The following is a 19,702-nucleotide window of genomic DNA, read 5'->3' on the forward strand; positions in this document are numbered from 1 at the left end:
CTTAATAGTTTTAAAAAGTGTGGAAACTTTTTGAAGAACCCTCATATTAATATCTGCTAGGTTATGCCTGGACAACTTAATTCAGCGGTGTGGGGGCTTTTTGCAAAGTTGTTGAAGGTTAAGTCAAATGCTAAGCATGCAGGTTAGGGATCTGCATGACTGTGAAGGAATTCAGCATCAAAGATAGAATCTTTGAATTCCTCTAGAACCCTGGGATGTTAAGCGTTGATTCACTAGGACTTTGAAGTTCATTGTGCAAGCCACTGATTCCATGTCATGAATGGCCCTCTTTCCAATCAGTCTGGGTTACGGTCAGAACTCAGTGTTTTGAATGCAGACGATTTCATCCCTGGCCTCTCCCCTGTTTAAAAAAACTAAGGTTAACACAGGTTGAGGAAGCTGAGCCTGAAACTAAACAAACTCACTAGTAGAACATCACCTGTTAAATCAAGGGTTAACAGAAAGTAGATGTCCAGATCTTTCCCATAAGCCTCTGTCAATATGGCCAACGGTCAGAAACATGGTGACTGAAGTCCACACTCTCTACCACTCCCTGGGCAAGGAAGAACAATGGCCTGATTTCATATAAGGTAACTTCATAGATTCCACCAGCAACAAATGCCCATAGTTCTGGGCCTTTTTATTCCCAGCTCTTTTCTTGTAGGGTAAGCCGTTGTTCCCTCCCCCTGTGCTCTTGTCCCCAGTCAAGTTCCTTTTCTGTGCAGATGCTTCAGTAGGCACAATCATTTCAAAGGAAGCTGTCGAACATAATGTTGTCAGATGCAGCCAGACAGAACGCCTTGTATTTTTCAGAGGGTCACTCCATGTGGGCTTCCGTGACGAGCAATAGTGAAGAAACCATTGAGCCGGATTATACAAGCATCGAGCAGCTGTTTTGCTTCCCACAAACGAAGCCCAAGTCAAAAGAAGTGGCCCCTGTGAAGACAGAGCCAAAGGAGGTATGAAGATGCTTTGCTTCCTCCGGATGATGGTTCGATGATGAGTCCTCTGCCCAGGTGTCGGTACTGTTGGATGTGCACTCACCTGTAGCCATCAAGGGTGTCCCCCAGGCAACCAGGCAGAGACGCTTTCCAGGTTGGGAGGAAGTGGCTTCCCCCGACCCTTGTGGGACATGAGTGTGTTAACAGATTATTCATGTGCATATGAATACCAGAGGTAGTTGTGTTGCTTAGTAGCAGCAAAAGTAACAGAGGCCTGAAGAACATAAGTGCTTTTTCATTTATTCATTTCATTTATTACGTTTCTATGCCACCCAATAGCCAAAGCTCTAAGCAGTTTATCAACCTTATGAAACCGTATGCATGCAAAGAGACAACACACAGAAAGATGCACATATAGTGAAAACATGTTACTATGTTTGTTGTACTATCGACCCATCTCTGACTGATGAAGGAAAATGTCCTGCCTTTGACGGCCCTGCTGAGTTTTCGTAACCCCAAAGATGTGGCTTCCTTTGCAGAATCGATCCATCTCAGAGCTGATCTTCCCCTTCCTCTTCTGCCTTCCAATTTCCCTAGCACTGATTTCTTCTTCAGTGAGTCTTGCCTTCTTATAACTTGCCTGAATTGCAACAGTCTCGATTTCACAGTTTCCACTTTCAGGGCAAGTTTTGCCTTAATTTGATCAAGACCCACTTGATAGTTTTTCTGTTTCACCGAAAGGGGTGCTTCATTTTTTTTAGGTGTTCTTCCACTGACCAAATCTGCCTAACTTTAGACAAGTTACTGCCCTACATGTCTTCCAATAGTATTTATGGACCTGTAGCCAAATGCATAAAGCAGGTACTTGGCATCAAGCTTGCTGAACTTGCCCCTCCCTGATGTTGAGATGCTGCTTAACCTCATATTCACTTCCTGTGACCATGGGGTCCCATATGCACTGCATTTTTTGCTCTGAGTTTTGCAAGAGCTAGCGATGGTGCTCCATTGTGCTGATCCTGCATTGGAGTCGGTGAACCTATATTGAACCTGATGCAGTTCAGCACCATAGGTAGCTCCTACAAAGCTCAGCATGCAAGCTGCAGTGGATCAGGAGCCCCCCAACAGGGGCGTGCCTCCTTCCCCTGCTGCTGTGTTGACTGCAGCAGAACTTAAAATGTGTTCCTTTTTTCGAAACAGATCACATTTCTGGATTCCAAGAAGAGTCTCAATTTGAACATCTTCTTGAAGCAATTTAAGTGGTGAGATAGCCTTTCATGATTGTAAAAGCACATTAGAAGACTGCGCGTTTACCGAAAAAGCAACTTTACCACCTCCAGCCTTCCCATTATCAAGAGTGAGGCAGACACCACAAGGCTCCTGAGTGGCATGAAGTGGTGGCTTATGTAACGTGTTGTTCGGTTTTGTTGCCAACCTGTGGAGGTGCAGCGCTCCCGGGATTTCTGCTTCTAGAGCCCAAGTAACTCAGCTGGTCTTGCGTGTTTGCACCTGGATTTGGGAAGGGAAAGGGACTATTTGCAATTGACCTCAGGCTGCAAAATGTATGTAAGGCCGTATGTAAGGATGCCCTTAAAGTTGATCCATAATTTGGAGGGCGTGCAGGATGCAACGGCTTGGCTGTTGTTCAGAGTTGCCCCTCCTCAGCGTGCAGTTACTTTGCTGAGAGAACTGCACTGGTTGCCAATCGCCACTGCACCAAGTTGAAGGGTTTGGTACTAGAGTACAAAGCTCTCAACAACTTGGGACCAGAATGCCTGAGACAGTGCCTTCTCCGTGGGCAGCTTGCTGGCCATCGAGGTCACCTGATAGCATGTCCCTGCTAGTTCTGATGGACCAAACAGAGTCCACCCAGAGAAGGGCTTTCAGCATAGTGGCTCCATTTCTGTGGAACTCCTTGCCTCTGGAGATCTGGTGGGCACCAAGGCCATAATGTTTTTGTTGCCACCTGAAAACACATTGACTTAGAAACAGAAACTGGACGAGTCAGAAGGAGCCTCTCAGGCCATCTAGTCTGACCCTCAGCACCAGCCAGCTTCGCTCATGACATGAAGGCAGAGGCTTCAGGAAGCCCTCCTGATCTAACCACGGTTCTCCTGATAGCATTTGTAACATAGGCTTTACCTGCTTTTCTTTTTTAATTGTACACCACTCCAAATGCTCCATATGGGAATATGGACCAGAATATTGTCTAGCAACAGTAACACACGCATTGGTTACTTCCCGGCTGGATTTCTGTAACGCGCTTTACGTGGGGCTGCCCTTGAAGACAGTCCGGATACTTCAGATGGTGCAAAACAGAGCTGCCAGGATGCTGTCGGGGACTGGGCATTATTCTCATATAACCCCAGTCCTCTATCAGTTCCACTGGCTTCCCATCGAAGTCTGGGTTCAATTCAAGGTGCTGGTTATTACCTATAAAGCCTTAAATGGCTTGGGACCAGGATACCTAAAGGAACACCTTCTTCCCTATTTGCCCTCCCACCCCCTGAGATCAGCAGCAGAAGCCCTCCTCTGGGAACCCTCTGTGAAAGATACTAGAAGACAGAGTTCCCGGAGGAGGGCCTTCTCTGCAGTGGCGCCCCATCTGTGGAATGCGCTCCCCAGAGAGGTCCACCTGGTGCCATCATTATATGTTTTTCGGTGCCAGGTTAAGACCTTTTTATTTAATCAATATTTTAATAAGTTTTAATATTGAATTTTATCATCATATTTTAATTGCAGGCAGAGTGAGTCGTTAATTTATTTAAGTTATCTTAGATATTTGTATTTTATTTGTGTAAGCCGTCCTGAGGCTTTTGCAAAGGACGGCATACAAATATCCTAAATAAATAAATAAATATCAATTTTGTAAGTAAGTCATTTGTGCACACAGTTCTTGTGCATTTCGGCAAGATTCCAGATACAGTTGCCCATCGAACTGCAACATTGTCCTGCATCTGGAACATGATTTGTGCTCTGATGACTGCAAGGAGCGCCAGAAAGCCCAGTTAATACTGGGAACTCAGTCAACAATGCGGACAGTTCTGGAACTTCTGTCGAAGCAAGTAGGAGAGCTCTGTGCAGGCCGGGCTTTCCCAACCTGGCACTCTCCAGTATTTGGATGGCAATGCCCACCCTCTCCAGCCAGCTTCTTTAGTGGGCATTGTTATCCAACATGTTTGGGAAGCCCGGTGCAGGTGATCTGCCAAGAATCACTGAATCAGTGCTAATGTGTTCTTGCGGCATTTGATTGCACTTGTTTTCCTTCCTGGATAAGATGCCTGCTATTCATCCGTATGTTATGCTCAATGTAAGCTGCAGGTCTTCCTTGAAAGTTTCCCCCCCTTTGCGGTTCCCTGGAGAGCAGCAGGCCTCACCTATAGTTTGTCCCTGCTGTCTGTTACTCAAAGATAATCAAAGTCACATCTGTAAAGCTGCCATGGATCTAATTCCTTTTAAAACACAGAATTGTCAGTGACCATCAGTACATCTCATGGCAATGAATTCTGTTAAGTTTGTTACCCACTTAAGAAAAAGGCATTTTTGTTTGTTAGAACCTGCTTTGTTGGGTGTCTTTAAGATTCTCACGCCCCTCAACTCAACTCTCCCCATTCATCGTTTTTATAAAGGAATTGAATATTGCTTCCAATCTAATCAGCGGTCTCATTTATCCATAGTCCAAATCAGGAGGTGGTTGACATGATTCAGAACGATGACCGAACCAAGTTTGATGTCGAGGTCCTGAAGCAGCTGCTTAAACTCCTGCCAGAAAAGCATGAAGTAAGAATTCCTGAATGAAACCAGGCAAACTCTGGTTCTTTGTGTCGCAGTGCATGAGAAACAATGGTTTGTTTGATGGGGGGAGGGGGGGCCAATCTCCTTGCATTCCCTTATACTCATTTCTCCTCCCCTGCTGCAGCTATTATGACAAGTTCAGCGTTTTTGCTTCCTATTCCAGGCAAAACACAGTTTAGCATGACTCCAAGCTGGTTGAAAGACAGGATAATTTCTGTACTGCCAAGCTAGAGAAAGGTATAGAGAAAGTGGCTGGTGAAGTGAACCTGGGGGGCTCCAGGTGTCCTTTTCTGGATACGAAGTGAAGGGGCAGTGCTGCATTTGTTCAGTGGCTGCTTACAATGGCTACGTGCTTTGCCTTATTTTTATAAGATGGGAGGGAGAGAATGCAAACTATTTCAAACAAACCATAGTTGTAGTCCATAGTTAAGATTACCCACAGTTTGTTGGGTTTGGATGCCTCAACAAGCTGTGATTCATGAAAGGGAGCAGCAAAAGCTGTTGAATTCTTGTTAAGATGACATGGTTTTCATGATGTGCAATACACACAGCCACAATTAAAGGCAATTGTATTGTTGGAACTTGATCCTTCTTTTCTTAGATAGAGAACCTGAAATCTTTCAAAGAAGACAAGGAGAAATTATCAAATGCAGACCAGTTCTATCTTCTGCTCCTTGGTGTTCCTAGGTAAGAGGAATTCTTATTCCTTTTAAATAGAGCTGTTTCCCAGTTAAAAAAATAGGATGCAAATCTATGCATGTTTAGATAGACGAGGCTGGCTGGGGAATGCTGGGAGATGAATCTAAACGTTTCTAAACATGCCCAGGATTGTGCCCTTGATTATACATCTTAGATTATTAATCTATCATTTTAAGTTTGCATATTAGTAACAGTAATATATCAAAAGCAAGAGGCGCTTAGGGGGTGGCCTCACGCAGAGGGTGCTTGCAGGGTGCCGTTTTTGCAGATTACCTGCATTGAGAAAAATGAACAGTCACATGCATTGGGGACACCTTTTGGAGTAAGTAAAGGTTTCTTTTAATAGATTAAAATGGTGCATGCTTTAATTTACTCTCAGAATAAAATAACTCTGGTCATGTGGAAACACTACGGCTGAGCCAAAACAAACACCCCCCACTTCATCAGCCCCTTATTGTTTTATTTAAAACATAACTATCCTGGGGTTTTTTGCCTTAAACAAATCTCAAGATGGCTTACAAACCAGAAACGTAACAGCACATTAAAATGCAAATACAGTGTATTAAAATATGTAATAAAATAATTCCAATTGTATGATAAAAGAACCCTTAAAATACTAGATAAACAAAAAGGTTTTGGCCGGGCACCGAAATGAATAACTCATTGGCACCCTTCATTGTAAGACATTTTCATCATCATTATTATTACATTCTTTTATATCTCACCTTTTTTTCCTCTTGTGAGGAACCCAAAGTGGCTGACATAGCTCTATTTTTATCCTTACAACAACCCTGTGAGGTGGGTTGGGCTGAGAATCTGTGCCTGGCCCAAAATCACCTAGTGACCTCCATGGCTGAGTGAGAACTAGATCCTGGATCTCCTGGGTCCCCATCCCTGCTCTCCAGCCACCACACCGGCTCTCACACCGACGTGCCATATGTTCAGCCCACAGAGAATACTGATGTATAGCAGGTCTGGACTTGGCCGTTCCATTTGGCTGCTGCAGCTAATAGGCCTCTCCTCCACTGATGTGTCTCACGTGTGACCCACCATGGCTGTTTCTGTCCACGCACACCTGGCGGCCCCCACCCTCTACTGTGGCGAAACCAAGCTAGATGTTGTCGTTGTGACCTGCCACCAAGCCATCTCCGACTTATGGTGATTCCATGAATGAGTGTCCTCCACACCGTGGGGCTCTCCCTGACAGCTCTACTCGGTTCTTGTCAAGTCACGGCTGTGACTTCCCTTGCGGAATCAATCCATCTCATATTCACTCTTCATTTTCAACTTCTGCCTTCAGCTTTTTTTTTATTTTATTTTTTTCGATTTATATCCTGCCTTTTTCCTACAAAGGGCTCAAGGCAGCTTACATCTCCTCCTCCATCTTATCCTCACAACAACAACCCTGTGAGGTAGGCTGGGCTGAGAGTCTGTGACTGGCCCAAAGTCACCCAGTTGGCTCCATGGCTGAGCGGGGACTAGAACCCAGATCGCCTGAGTCCCAGTCCCATGCTCTTAACCACTACACCACACTGGCTCTCCCTAGCACAATTACCTTCTTCTCAAGTCTTGCCTTCTCATGCTGAAACCAAAGTATGAGGCTTCAGTGCTGTCATTTTTGCTTCTATGGAGCATAACATGGCATTGATCTTCTCTGCTCCTGAACAAAATCCAGCCCGAAAGAGGTCCGCCCTAGTTTTGATGAATGCTGATGTGGTGCCCATCCTATCCTCCCTTCCAGCTACCAGCTGCGGATAGAGTGCATGCTGGTCTGTGAAGAGACCACCGTTCTGCTGGAGATGCTTCAGCCCAAAGCAGAAACAGTCAGGAGGGCCTGTGAAGGTAAATGAATTCTTGACTCCTCAGTGTAGCCTTCGTAGCCTGAGTATTCTGAGGAAGGGCCAGTTCCTTCCCAACTTGGATATCCCAAGAAATCAAACTTCAGTACATTGATGGCAAGAGAAGAAGGGGACGGCAGAGGGTGAGGTGGCTGGATGGAGTCACTGGGGCAGTCGGCGTGAGCTTGAGTGGACTCCGGGGGATGGTGGAGGACAGGGGGGCCTGGAGGAGTGTTGTCCACGGGGTCGCGATGGGTCGGCTGCGACTTCGCATCTAGCAACAACTTTTCTAGATGGCCAGGTCTTGCAAGATTTAGTCCAGGCTTCCCCAAAGCAAAGTCCTGCTGATGTAGAAACACAGAAACAGAGAGTCAGAAGGGCCTCCCAGCCCATCTAGTGTGACTCCTGGCTCCAGCCGGCTCCGCTCATGACATGCCTACCACGTGCATGTCCAGCCGATCTTTGAACACCTCCCGTGGAAGCCCATTCCACACGCTGGGGGTGCTAACTGTCAGGAAGTGCTTCCTGGCATCCAAAATGGCACCTCGCAGCATTCCCCCGGCCAGCCATGCTGAGTTGCACCCGAGGGCACCAAGCCAGGGAAGACGGGGCTGGCCAGTTCTTGCAGATTCATGTCTGCTCCTGCAAAGGTGCAGACCCAGCTTGGGTAGTGTGTGCCCACACTGTGACTCCGGATCAGGCTAATGCAGGTTATTTGAAATGGAGTGGAGCCATTTTCTATTTGGTATGCAGTGTACTGATCCCATCTGCATAGCAACCAGAGCCTCCTTCAGGCAATTGCCTCCCACACGGCTAAATCACTAAAGGAGGAGAGCAGGCTGACTTGGTTGGCTCAGCTCCATCCCACACCCAAGTCCCTTTCACCAGCTTCAATGTCCTTCAGATATCAGAGGTATAATAAATGGATTTTCTGTGTGCATTTCCCCTAACGTACTCATTTTTGTATGGATTTTTTAAAAGTGTGCTTTGCTTTTTAAAAATGCTTTTTTGAGCTGCTGTGATGCCATTTTTCTTTTGTGTGCATTTTTCCCGTGCATTGGAAAGCTTGCAAAATGCAAATTCTTTGTGCAACTCTATCTCAGCTCCCTTTGGACACAGTCCTATGACCACTGGATGCTACTGAGACAGCCATAGGATAGTTCAGAGCCCCAGCTCCTACCTTGGAAATGTGTTCCAAGGTTGGAGCAGGTTCTCTGAATCCAGAGTACCCTCCCTGGGCCCTCAAAGCCAGCACAGTTCTTTCCCTGCTGACGGTGGCTCTGCGGTTGGAAGACTGAACTTGGAGTCAGAGGGCATCCCAAGGGAAGGGGATGTGAGGCTGTACCATAATATAGTGTATCCTCTGTTCTTCCAAACACACAACAGCCTGAATCAGTTGTCTGTGTTGTCTGAATCAGTGTTTTGCACAGAGGTGACCTTCACTCTTCTTCCACCCTCCATAAGATGCCTGGAAGTCTCCAGGTTCAGGAGGTTTCAGTCAGCTGCACTGAATGGCACTGCCTTAGTTCCAGGAGGTGTGAATAACTTAAATCCATTTTTTTACAAACCCTCAATGGAACAAATTTCTCACCCATCCCTTCTCCTGGTCTTCATAGTGCTCCTGGCTTTTGCACAGCAAATATGAAAACAACTTTGACGTTTGCACCAAGCTATCTGTGTTCAAATTGCTCAGGTTGTGCCTGTTTAAAATGTGTCTCTGCTTTTCCCCCAGATCTCCTCACAAGCCAGCGATTGCCCGTTTTCTGTCAACTGATTCTCAAAGTTGGAAACTTTCTGAACTATGTGAGCAATCCTTTAAAAATGACCCTTTAAAAATGAGTATGGGCTTCTTGGGTGTTGTAAATACACGCACAAAATGAACTAATCAAATCAGTGTAAACTGTTAAGCATAAGACACAATTCTTTAACTAAAATATAGTGCTTAAGCAGCTGCGATTGCAGAAAGAATTGCTCATGTTTTCCTGTGCCTTTTCTTTCTTAGGGAAGTCACACAGGAGATGCTGATGGCTTCAAAATTGGCACGTTGCTCAAGCTAACAGAAACCAAAGCAAACCAGACTCGTATTACTCTTCTGCACCATATTCTGGAGGTATATTGAGTCCATTCACTGGGCACAGTGGCATATCATAAGTTGATTAATCATAGGTTAACTTTGGGTTGTTTAACCCACAAATAACCCAAAGTGTCCAGGTTCTCATTTCAAGCAGCAACCTACAACTGGGCCATATCAACAATTGTTGACTGTGCAAAACATGAATTCTACCATGGTACGCAGCCCAGCAAATCAGAGATTAAATTAGTTGACTCACAGTTTGCTACCGTTGAGTGCAAACTGGGTTATTTTCCACTGTTTCTCACTGGGAAATTCGACATATATCCCGCTCCCCATTTCTTAGAGTGTATAATTTGGAGTCCTCCGTCTGTGTAATATTTTATGGCCTTCGGATTGGTGCAGCTCATCATAACATTGTTTAATGTAATATAAACTGTCTAGGACTCTGTATATTGTTCCCAGAATTTTAATTAAAAGATTGGAAGCAATGACATGGAGACGGGAAAAAATATTTGCTGTATTTTTCTGCTGACTATGTTCCATTTTTAGAACTGATTTGATTCATAAAATTAATGTAGTAATCCCTTGGCATTTCTACAACTGAAAATAGATACCGCATTTGCCAGTTTGTTAATTTCAAAGTTGTAAAACACTTTTTTCTAGTAGGAAAACCTTGGCTGGTGTAGGCATGGAATCTGATCGAGGGCTATACCAGAGGAGCAAGAGTGCTCCGGCTTCATTGCTGCAAGGGCATTGGCGGGCCAATAGCTCCAGGAGCTGGCAGACCGCCCCCTCAGTGGATCCCTGTTACGCCAACCTTTGGCAAGGTTTAGAATTACTCTGCTTCTCAACACTGACAAACTGGTTAGAATACAAATTAATCCCTTTGGGTTTTCCCATTTTTTATTTTATCCAGGAAGTAGAAAAAAATCACACAGATTTGCTGCAGCTTCCCAAAGATCTTGAATGTGTTTCGAAGGCAGCTGGGTAAGAATGCTTTGTGTCTGTCTGCATTTGTGTGCTTCAGTAGATTCGCTCACTTAGAAGTTGTCATCCAGGGGAAAGAAGATGATGTTGCCAAATAAATCACACCAGTACCTTGAGAAGGTAAAATCTTTGAATGTCATACTTTCCATCAGGCCTGCGGGACACAGCATGCCCCAGTCTGTGTGTGGGTGTGTGTTCCACTTCTTGATGAAATGGCAGGAAAACTACGATATATAGTCCTTTAAAATGAGGTATGTCAAAGCATGTACCTTACTTTTGAGGAAAATGGTACTTCGGAAAATCTCCCAGGGAGTATTTGCTTTGTTTTCAAATTGTGCAGCCAAATTTTGGTGGAAAGGAAGTTACCCCAAGTAAGTTCCAGAAGAGAGAATTGGGCCTCTTAAGCCACCAAAGTTGCTTCCTCTTGCTTTGCAGTATTTTAGTTTATTTTTATTTATTTCATTTCTATACTGCCCCTGGCCAAAGCTCTCTGGGCAGTGTACAACAAATTATAAAATCAATAAAATATAACAGATAAAACAATAAGAATTGCTTTCAATACGGATTAAAATTAATGTAAAATAACATAAAAGAAGCTAGCTCTCTTGTGTTCCCTGGGCTTCTTTATATAACCACCTTGGGTTTCTTCCAAGAGGAAAACACAGGACATCAATCTAATAAAAACGATAAATAAAATAGACACAGAAGCCAGAATTCACATCTTGCTCCTTTTCAGGATCAACCTAGATGTGATACGGTCGGAATCCAGTTCCAACGTCAAGAAACTGCGGGAACTCGAGAAAAAGTTGTCCTCCTCGACAGAAGAGGTGAAAGCTCAGTATGGAACAGCCATTCAGGTCAGCGCAAAATAGAATGGATTGGCTTGACCCTGTGACGGTGCTTTCCTCCATATTGTCAATGAACTGCTTTTTTGAACTTGGCCCTCCTCCTCTTTCAGGAAAGCCTAAATGCTAACCAGAAATTGGAAGACGAGTTTGATATCATTGAAATGAAGAAAGCGGAGCTCGCAAACTACCTCTGTGAGGACCCAAACAAACTGTCTTTGGAAGATATCTTTAGCACCATGAAAACCTTCCGGGATCTCTTCATCAAAGCATTAAAGGTTTGAATTTGAGGCCCATTAAGTCGTGTGGTTGAAAGGCCTGATTCTCACACACAACCATTTGGATTGGATTCTGTGTTCTGCACCACCTGAGGCTGCAAGAAGCGTCAGGGGAAGAGAAGGCAAACATGTCTCCATATCTAAAATGCCTTCCTTCCCAGCAGGAGGAAGGATGGGCCAGAACCCGACAGCCTGATCTTTGTGTTTCTGTATGCAGGGAAATTTATTTTCACATGGAGAGCATTGAGTCATGTCATCTCCTGTCCCGAAGTGGCATCATTCAGAAAAGGGCTTCTGAGGCTGCTTATAGGAAGAACTAGATTCTGGTGCATTGGCTTTGAGCAGGCTGCTATCAGGGTTGGAAAGACTAGACTGGGCTTCCCCAACCTTATGCCCTCCCCAGCTGTTCTGGACCATCTCCCAGCACAGCCAATGCTCGGGAATCCTGGGAGTGAACACCCCAAATACCTGGGGAGCACAGCTTTGGAAAGGCTGGGTCAGATCCTCTGTAAATTTTATAAGTTGCAAGAGGATCCCTGGGGACTCGTTTTCCCACCCAAGGATTCCGCATCTGCTTGTGCCAATCCCTGACTCCCTCCCTTGCCTTTCTCCTGCAAGTGTTAGAAGAGGCAGCTTTGGCATTTTTCCCTGAGTATCTTGCAGATTCAACAAGAAGCCAGTGGATGTCCCGCAATTCTCCCTTGAAGTAAAAGACTCCTGGCAACCTGTTGGCTACTGCTGGGTTTTAACTGTTCTGATATACAATCCCTTAAGTTACTTGTTTCTTACTTTATTTGCTATGTCTCCCGCAAAACACATGCAACCCCCTTTTTATTATATTGCTGTTATAGATATTATTATAGTTCTAATGTTACTGCTAGCTGCCTTGAGTTTTGTGATCACAAAGAAAGGTAAGATACAAATCTATTCCTGGTCAGACAAATCTAAAGGCACAATTCTATTCCTGTTTAGATAGAATGAAGGTCCAACAATTCCCATCATTCTGCAGCTTGCATGGCTGCTGGGGAAGCTGTGGGACTTTTCCTTCAAAATATGCATAGGACTCTGCCTTAAATTAATGAAATATTTCGAGATGATTCTGGCATGCAAATCAGGTTTGTGGGCAGCAATGAAACCCGTTTCCTGGTTTGTGACATAACCACAGCTGAACACCAGAGGGCAGGAGAGAGAGTTGAGCAGGGAGTACTTGCGTTCATCCGCCTACCACAGACCCCTGTTCTGACCTGAGCTGCTGCCTTCCCACACTGTCTAAATGATCAGTGCGATTTCGGTAGAGTAAACAAAAAAGGACATTTCAGATGCATTCAAAACATCCTCACCAGCAGATTGCTTCTTTTGCTGGCAGGAAAACAAGGACCGAAAGGAACAAGTAGCAAAGGCTGAGAAGAGGAAGAAACAGTTGGAAGAGGAGGAAGCAAAGAGGCAGAAAGGAGAAAATGGAAAGATCAGTGAGTACACGGAGTCCTGTTGACTTAGCCTGCAGTCCTATACCCACTGATTTGGCAGTAAGTTCCATGGGATTCAATAGGATTTACTCCTTGCTAGTGCAGTCATACTTTGGTTCATCCAGTCTGGGCCATGTCCAGGTGATTTGAGCTGCAATCCTTTACCCCACTTACCTGGGCATAAATCCCACTGAACTTAATGCGACTTCAGAGCAGACTTTTGTAACCTTGCACAGCCAAAAGACAAATGAACTGGATTGTATCTGTCATTCTACTTGTTTGCAAATTTGATCCTGCAACCCAGGACATAGAAACAGAGTGAGTCAGAAGGAGTCTCCTGGGCCATCTAGTCTGACCCCCAGCTCCAGCCGGCTCCACTCACAACATGCCTACCATGTGCATGTCCAATAAGGGATTTTGAGTCCATGCAGACTTGCTGCTACGGGAGGAATAATTGTGAATGAAGCTGGCTGGCTGTAGGATTACTTGTTGGATTACTTGGAACAAGGAGGCAGCACATGACCAGGTAAAACACATTTCAAGCAAGTGTACTCATGATCAAATGGGTAGACGAGTTGCCTGTTTGGCTTTATCCTTTACCCCCTGCCTCCATCTTGACTTCTGCCCTGCCAGCAAGGACAGACTGCACACAGGAAGGAGTAGAGCATTCCAATGTTTTTCTACAAAGTCCTTCATATTTGGGATGGGAAGAATTTGAGATTTCAAAAACGTGAATGTGGAAGAAACTAAAACAGACCATTTTGCCCAGGGCCCTTGAGTGCTTAGCTCTTAAAAGCCTGACTTTTTGTCTCAGAGTATTCTCACCATGTTAGTGCTGAAGTCAGGTTGCCACCTTGAAAGAGCTCCTCACCTGTGGCAGCTGCAGAGTAGACAGGTATGTCCTGGTTTTCTCCATGCCTGAAATGCCAATATTACATCCACTCATGTTGCTCTTTTAAAAGCAGTAGACAGACAAGTGAGAGAGGATGTATCATGACTGCTACTTGCATGTCAGTGAAGCCTGTGTATTATTGGCAAAAGGCTGGAAATCTGCCCTTCTGCCTTCTCTCCATGCAGACCCAAAAATTGCAGTCTTAACTTAAAACCATTTAAGGGAGCAGAGAAGGAACAAGGCAGAGACATTTCAACACAATTGGGGTTTATTTATTTAAACTTGGGACAGGCTTAAGCCTTCCCGTGTAACACCAATAGACTTTTTCATCATGCAGCCTTAAAAACACCCTCAGTACTTTGGAACGGTACTTATAAAGCTGAGCTGAGTTATAAATTGCTGGTGAAGTTAATGATTATGTACAATGTGCCAGATAACAATAGAAAGGTAAGGCTGCATTTCAGTTTGAGACAGATTCACCAAAATCTGTCACAGTTCTTTATTTCTGATATGGAAAGAATATATGCATTTTTAAACTTCTAAACTGCCTAATCCATCAAAGCTCTCCAGGTAGTCTTTAACATTCCAAATAGAACCATAATACAACAAAAACAACCATACTGGTTTTTGAAATGCAACATGAAATACAGTTTTGATTTTGAAAAATGGATGAGCAATGAGTCCAGTATTTGATACAACATTGACCTGTTTAAAACACCAGACACAGGTATCCCATCAAACCATTAGATCACCTTTAAATAACTTTAAATGTGTCAGCATGGTTTTTTTTAATCCAATTTTATTTAATTGACTGCAGGAATAGTGTAATGGACAGATTCATCCAGACTCAGTATTACAGAAATGGGCGTTCTATCTGGGCTGCTTTCATAACTCCCTAGAACAGACAGAACACAAAATAGTTATTGGATAGAAATGGGGCTAAGATGGTTGCCCGAGCACGGGCCCCAGTGTGGATGGCCGCAGCATCCAACGATGCAGGTGTGAATGCACCAACACAGGTAGAACATTCCTACTGCCTTCTCCCACCTCAAACACGGTATTGTTTTTCAGTAGATTTATTTCTTATGTACAGGGAGGTACAAGTCAAAGAGCTGCAGCCATCAAATGCAGCAGAATCCAATGGTCCGAGTCTGTCATCTCCAGCAATTCAACTAACTCTCTTCTTCATTTCCAACTACAGTTAAGAAAGGAGCTGTGAAGCAAGAAGAGGTGTGTGTTATTGATGCTTTGCTAGCAGATATAAGGAAGGGGTTCCAGCTGCGGAAAACTAACAGGAACAAGACTGACTCAGACACCCCTGCCAAAATCTCGCCCAGTCAACCTCAGAAAGGAAAAGAGGCTGGTAAGAAAAGAAATCCAGAAAGTGCCGGCAAAAACCAGCCTCTCTTATTCAGCATGCAAAAAGAATTCTTGGCAGGCTTGCTAATATAAGCAAGAGTTGTGCTATTCTCTCTCTCTGTCTCTCTCTGTCTCTCTCTCTGTCTCTCTCTCTCTCTGTCTCTCTCTCTCTCTCTTATTCACTCTCTTCATTTTCTTTCCTTCTTTGTTCCCTCCCTCCCTCCCTCCTTTCCTTCCTTCCTTTTCTTTCTAGAAAAAAAATCTATTTCCAATTGGTAAAAGACTCAGTGTGACAATTGCAGAGCCTACTCATGGGACTGCTGTTGTGACCAGAGAGCTTGGTGACTGCTAGAGAGAGGGTCTTCTTTGGGGTGGACTCTACCCTCTGGCATTCCCTCCAAGGAGTTGTATGGCTGCCCCGGAATGCTCGCTTTTAAAGGGGTGCGCTTTTCCACTACGGATGGCTATTCCTGAAATTGTACACACAGCCTGCACTTTGTGTTAGGAAAAAAGTTCCCATGTTACACCAGCAGGAGCTTTTCTCACATTGCCCATTGCAGCAGGGAGGGGTGTTTTCGTGAACGCTGCATGGCTGGGGGGACGCACGGCTCCCGCCTTCTGCGCTCCCCACTTGCTAAATAAGTGAACAAAACCTTGCTCGTTCGGCAGTGATGCCTTTAGTGGCGCGTGTCGTTGGCCCTTGCCCACCCTCGTGCTTTATATCCTCTCTCACCTTTGATGACACAAACACTCAGCTGCAGGGCATCATGTCAGAGGAGCTCCGGTTTTGCCCCCTGATTGCTTCTGGGGGGAGAGCTGGAGGGGTAAGTCAGATGCTATCAGGGAGCATCAAGCCGACTTCTCTTTGCCTCTCAGCATTTGGTCATTCACAAAATAAAAGGGACCCAAGTGGGGTTGATGTACGTGCATTTTCTCAAGTTTCAGGCCAAAGTGTTCCGGTGGCGAAAGACACGAAGAAAGAGGAGGATGGCGCGGCGACACCAAATCACCTCCAAGGGCCGTCAGGAAAAGCTCTTCTGGAGGCTGCCGTCATGGAGGATAAGCACAAGGTTGTTGCTGATTCTCCCGCTTCCGAGGGGTCCCTTGGCCATGTTGGAAATTCCGGGAGTTCTCCAACCCGTCCCAGTACTCAGAGGAACTCTTTAAATTCGTTCGCTTTGGAAGGAGGTGCAGAGCCACAAAACGGCACAAGTCTTCAAGAGAAGACGGGCGCCTCCTCCACCCAGAACATCGATTTCAATGACTTAGCGTTGCCACAAAGTTCGACCTCTTTTGGGAAGTTTGTGAGTCGCAATTCAGAAGCAAAGTTGCAAGAGAGGACTGGAATGGAGGACTGCTCAGATAGCACCGCAGCTGTGGACTACAACGACTTAGTGTTGTCGAGCTCTTTCGTAAAGTTTGCCAGCGGGGATTCGGGCCACTCGTCCATCTCGATGAGTCAAGCTGGGCCAGTTGGCTCAGGAGACACAACCGGCAGAACTGTTTGCTCACCTAGCACCTTCCAGTCCGAGGACCAGGGAGGCAACCTCATCAGGATAGACAGCGGGATAGAGGAAATGCCTGGAAACACCCCAGGGCTGCTGAAGCCTGAGGTGACGGTCCCCCAGATCGTGGTGCCACCAGAGGCAGCGAAAGAAAGCAAAACACTCTCTGTCGACTCCCTGCTGGAAACCTCGCAGGAGAGGTCTTTCTCGGAAGAACCGGTGACTGACTCCTCATGTTCAGCAGCGGTACCTTTGGAACAAGCGGAAAAGGATGGCCAGAGAGGCTCATCAAAGCGAAGGAAGAAGAAGAGGCACAGCAAAAGCCACTCAGGTAGGCCACGTTGGTTGCAGTTGGTCCTGGTTAGGTCTGAACCCAAATGCCCTCCCAAACACAACTTGGAAGTCCTACACAGAGGCTTTGAGCAAGCTCAGACTCCCTTGATGCTGTTGCTAGTTGCAAAGTCAAGTCCGACCCATCGCGACCCCATGGACAACATTCCTCCAGGGCTTCCTGTCCTCCACCATCCCCCAGAGTCCACTTAAGCTCATGCCGACTGCCCCAGTGACTCCATCTAGCCACCTCATCCTCTGCCGTCCCCTTCTCCTTTTGCCATCTATTGTTCCCAGCATTAGACTCTTCTCCAGGGAGTCCTTCCTTCTCATTAGGTGGCCAAAGTATTTGAATTTCATCTTCAGGATCTGGCCTTCTAAAGAGCAGTCAGGGTTGATCTCCTCTAGGACTGACTGGTTTGATCGCCTTGCGGTCCAAGGGACTCACAGGAGTCTCCTCCAGCACCACAATACAAAGGCCTCAATCCTTTTGCGCTCAGCCTTCCTTATGGTCCGGCTTTCACAGTCATACATTGCAACTGGGAAACCCATAGCCTTGACTATACACACTTTTGTTTGGCAGGGTGATGCCTCTGCTTTTTAGGATGCTGTCTAGATTTGCCATAGCTGGACAAATGAGGAGTATTCGAGATCGGCAGGATTCTTAGCACCTCCTCCCACTACTCCTCTCATGCCCATGTCCCATTCCCTTTCGGAATTGCAGCTCACCATGCAAAAAGGAAACTTGGGCAAATCAAGCAGCAGTCAAACTGCAGATTTCCACAAGTTCCCCTCAAATGTGCACAAATCTCTCTAGGGTAGAGCTCACCTCCTCCGTTTTGGGCCGGATTCCGTCCGTGGGGAAAATATGCACAAATCGAAGTGGGAAACAGAAACAAGAGGGATGTTAGCACATGTTCAAGCATGTAAGAATATTTCCAGACCTGCCCTTGCTCATGCTCATGCTGGGGCTTCTTATTTGGCTCGCTCACACATATTCTGAGCAGAAACAAAGATCTCGTACATCTGCCCTCTGCAGACTTTAGGCAGGATCCAAAGCTGTTACTGCTGCACTTGCAGGAGGTATTCCAATGCACTGGGAAGCCAGCACTGGCATCGTCCAACAGAAGCTTAGCCAAAACGATCCCTGCAGGTGGCACATGTTAGCAGAAGACACAGAAGGGCACTCCATCGGCTTGTCCCACCCGCAAAGTGATCGTTTTGGGGTTCTGCTAGCAAGCGCTAGCTCCCCATTGCTCCAGAGATCGTTCCCACTAGTGCGATATCCAAATTGCTAGCACTGGCTTCTGTGGCAGTGCGAGAGCAAAGGCCAAATGTTCATCTCACTTGAGAATGGCCGCCATGCTCTCCTGTCCCGCTGAGTGCCATTTTCCCCCTTTTGTTAACCACAAGATGCTGGAGTATGGATAAGAAGCATTTGCCTTTACTCTGATTTGACTTCCTGATGGACCCGATAAGATTTAACTACATGCTGATGACTGAAGCACACTCAGTCTGAGCATGATCTCCTGCTCTTCACCAGCATCTCAGGGGTGAGAGGTGCCACCACTGCTAGGACCGTACACTCAGTGGAGAAGGGCTGGAGAAACTGAATGAAAAGTCTGAGGAAATCTTCCTCTTCCCCACTTCCCATCAGAGCCCCCTTTCAAACAGAAATATTGCTGTTCTTAAAGATACAAATACTTTTAACTAACGGATGGAAGTCTAGTTCTTAAATCAGAGATTTTTTTTCTGGTATTTCCATTCCTAATTTGATTCAGCAGAAGAATTCTTCTGTAACTGTTTGACAGTCCACACAAAGCAATCCACACATGCCATCTGGGGCATATTTGCATGGAAGTAAGTCCCATGGAGATCAGTGGAAGCTCAGTTCTGAACAAACAAGTAATGCATCTGGGCTACCCAGATTAGTTGTGTGTGTACAAGGCCCAATTCATGCAGTTGGATTTTCCAAGGCATAACTAGATTGTTCTTTAAATATGGTCTCTCTTTAAATACTTAATAAATGGGTAAAGGATGATACAAATAAAACCCAGAGCAAACATATTTTTTAGATCCCTGAATTCAATCTCAGTGCCAAAAGTCTAGTTTAAAAGTTGCCAGTTTAGAAGGAAATTGCATTTTCATACACCTGATGTTATTTACACACAGTGTCCCAAAAGGGTGGAACAGAAGCCTAAAGACCTTGGTAGGAAAACACCAAAGACAGATATCAGCCAAAGCAAAGCATTTGACACACTGATTTCAGTGAAGAAATTAAGAGCATCATTCCCTCCCACTGAAATCAGCAGGATTTCCAGACATTTAATTTTGCCCAGATTGTGTTGTTGTCAACCATGGAGAAAAGAATTTCTGCCACTGACAGAAGCAGACTCTCGGAAGTATTCCCACCGAGCACTGTAACAGTGCCTTATACATGGATTCATGCTGTTAAATTATTTGCATATGTACTGTTACTTTATAATGAAAAAATGGAAACCCTTTTTTTCATATGTTGGCAACATTCTTTGCACTTGTTTAAAGAAAATCAGTCACAAAAATGTTTTATAATTATTGATCACCAGACAACTTGCCGCAGAGCATACTGTATGTTACTAAAATGCTTTGTTAGAATTAAATATTCTAGCCCACAGTGAAAACTCCTGCTCCAGATAGAGAGCAAAAAGGCTGTCTCC

At 45.3% G+C, this 19,702-nt stretch overlaps 1 protein-coding gene across 3 annotated transcripts in view; it reads left to right on the plus strand.

The window, feature by feature from the left end:
* The first annotated feature begins 94 nt into the window (after nt 1-94).
* LOC123026434 (inverted formin-2-like) overlaps nt 95-19,702 on the plus strand; it is a 28,451-nt gene continuing 8,843 nt past the window's right edge. For all 3 annotated transcript variants that reach the window (XM_044436071.1, XM_044436074.1, XM_044436072.1), the window contains exons 1-13: nt 95-959; nt 2,139-2,200; nt 4,616-4,718; nt 5,335-5,420; nt 7,174-7,274; nt 9,003-9,073; nt 9,273-9,380; nt 10,261-10,331; nt 11,068-11,188; nt 11,290-11,454; nt 12,821-12,923; nt 15,014-15,175; nt 16,111-17,007. In XM_044436071.1, coding sequence (XP_044292006.1) covers nt 771-959; nt 2,139-2,200; nt 4,616-4,718; nt 5,335-5,420; nt 7,174-7,274; nt 9,003-9,073; nt 9,273-9,380; nt 10,261-10,331; nt 11,068-11,188; nt 11,290-11,454; nt 12,821-12,923; nt 15,014-15,175; nt 16,111-17,007 — 2,239 coding nt within the window. In that variant the 5' untranslated portion in view covers nt 95-770. The remainder of the gene's footprint in view (nt 960-2,138; nt 2,201-4,615; nt 4,719-5,334; nt 5,421-7,173; nt 7,275-9,002; nt 9,074-9,272; nt 9,381-10,260; nt 10,332-11,067; nt 11,189-11,289; nt 11,455-12,820; nt 12,924-15,013; nt 15,176-16,110; nt 17,008-19,702) is intronic.

This window comes from Varanus komodoensis, unplaced genomic scaffold (genome assembly GCF_004798865.1).
Source record: "Varanus komodoensis strain SLA01 unplaced genomic scaffold, ASM479886v1 scaffold3, whole genome shotgun sequence".
In the NCBI taxonomy this organism is placed as follows: domain Eukaryota; kingdom Metazoa; phylum Chordata; class Lepidosauria; order Squamata; family Varanidae; genus Varanus; species Varanus komodoensis.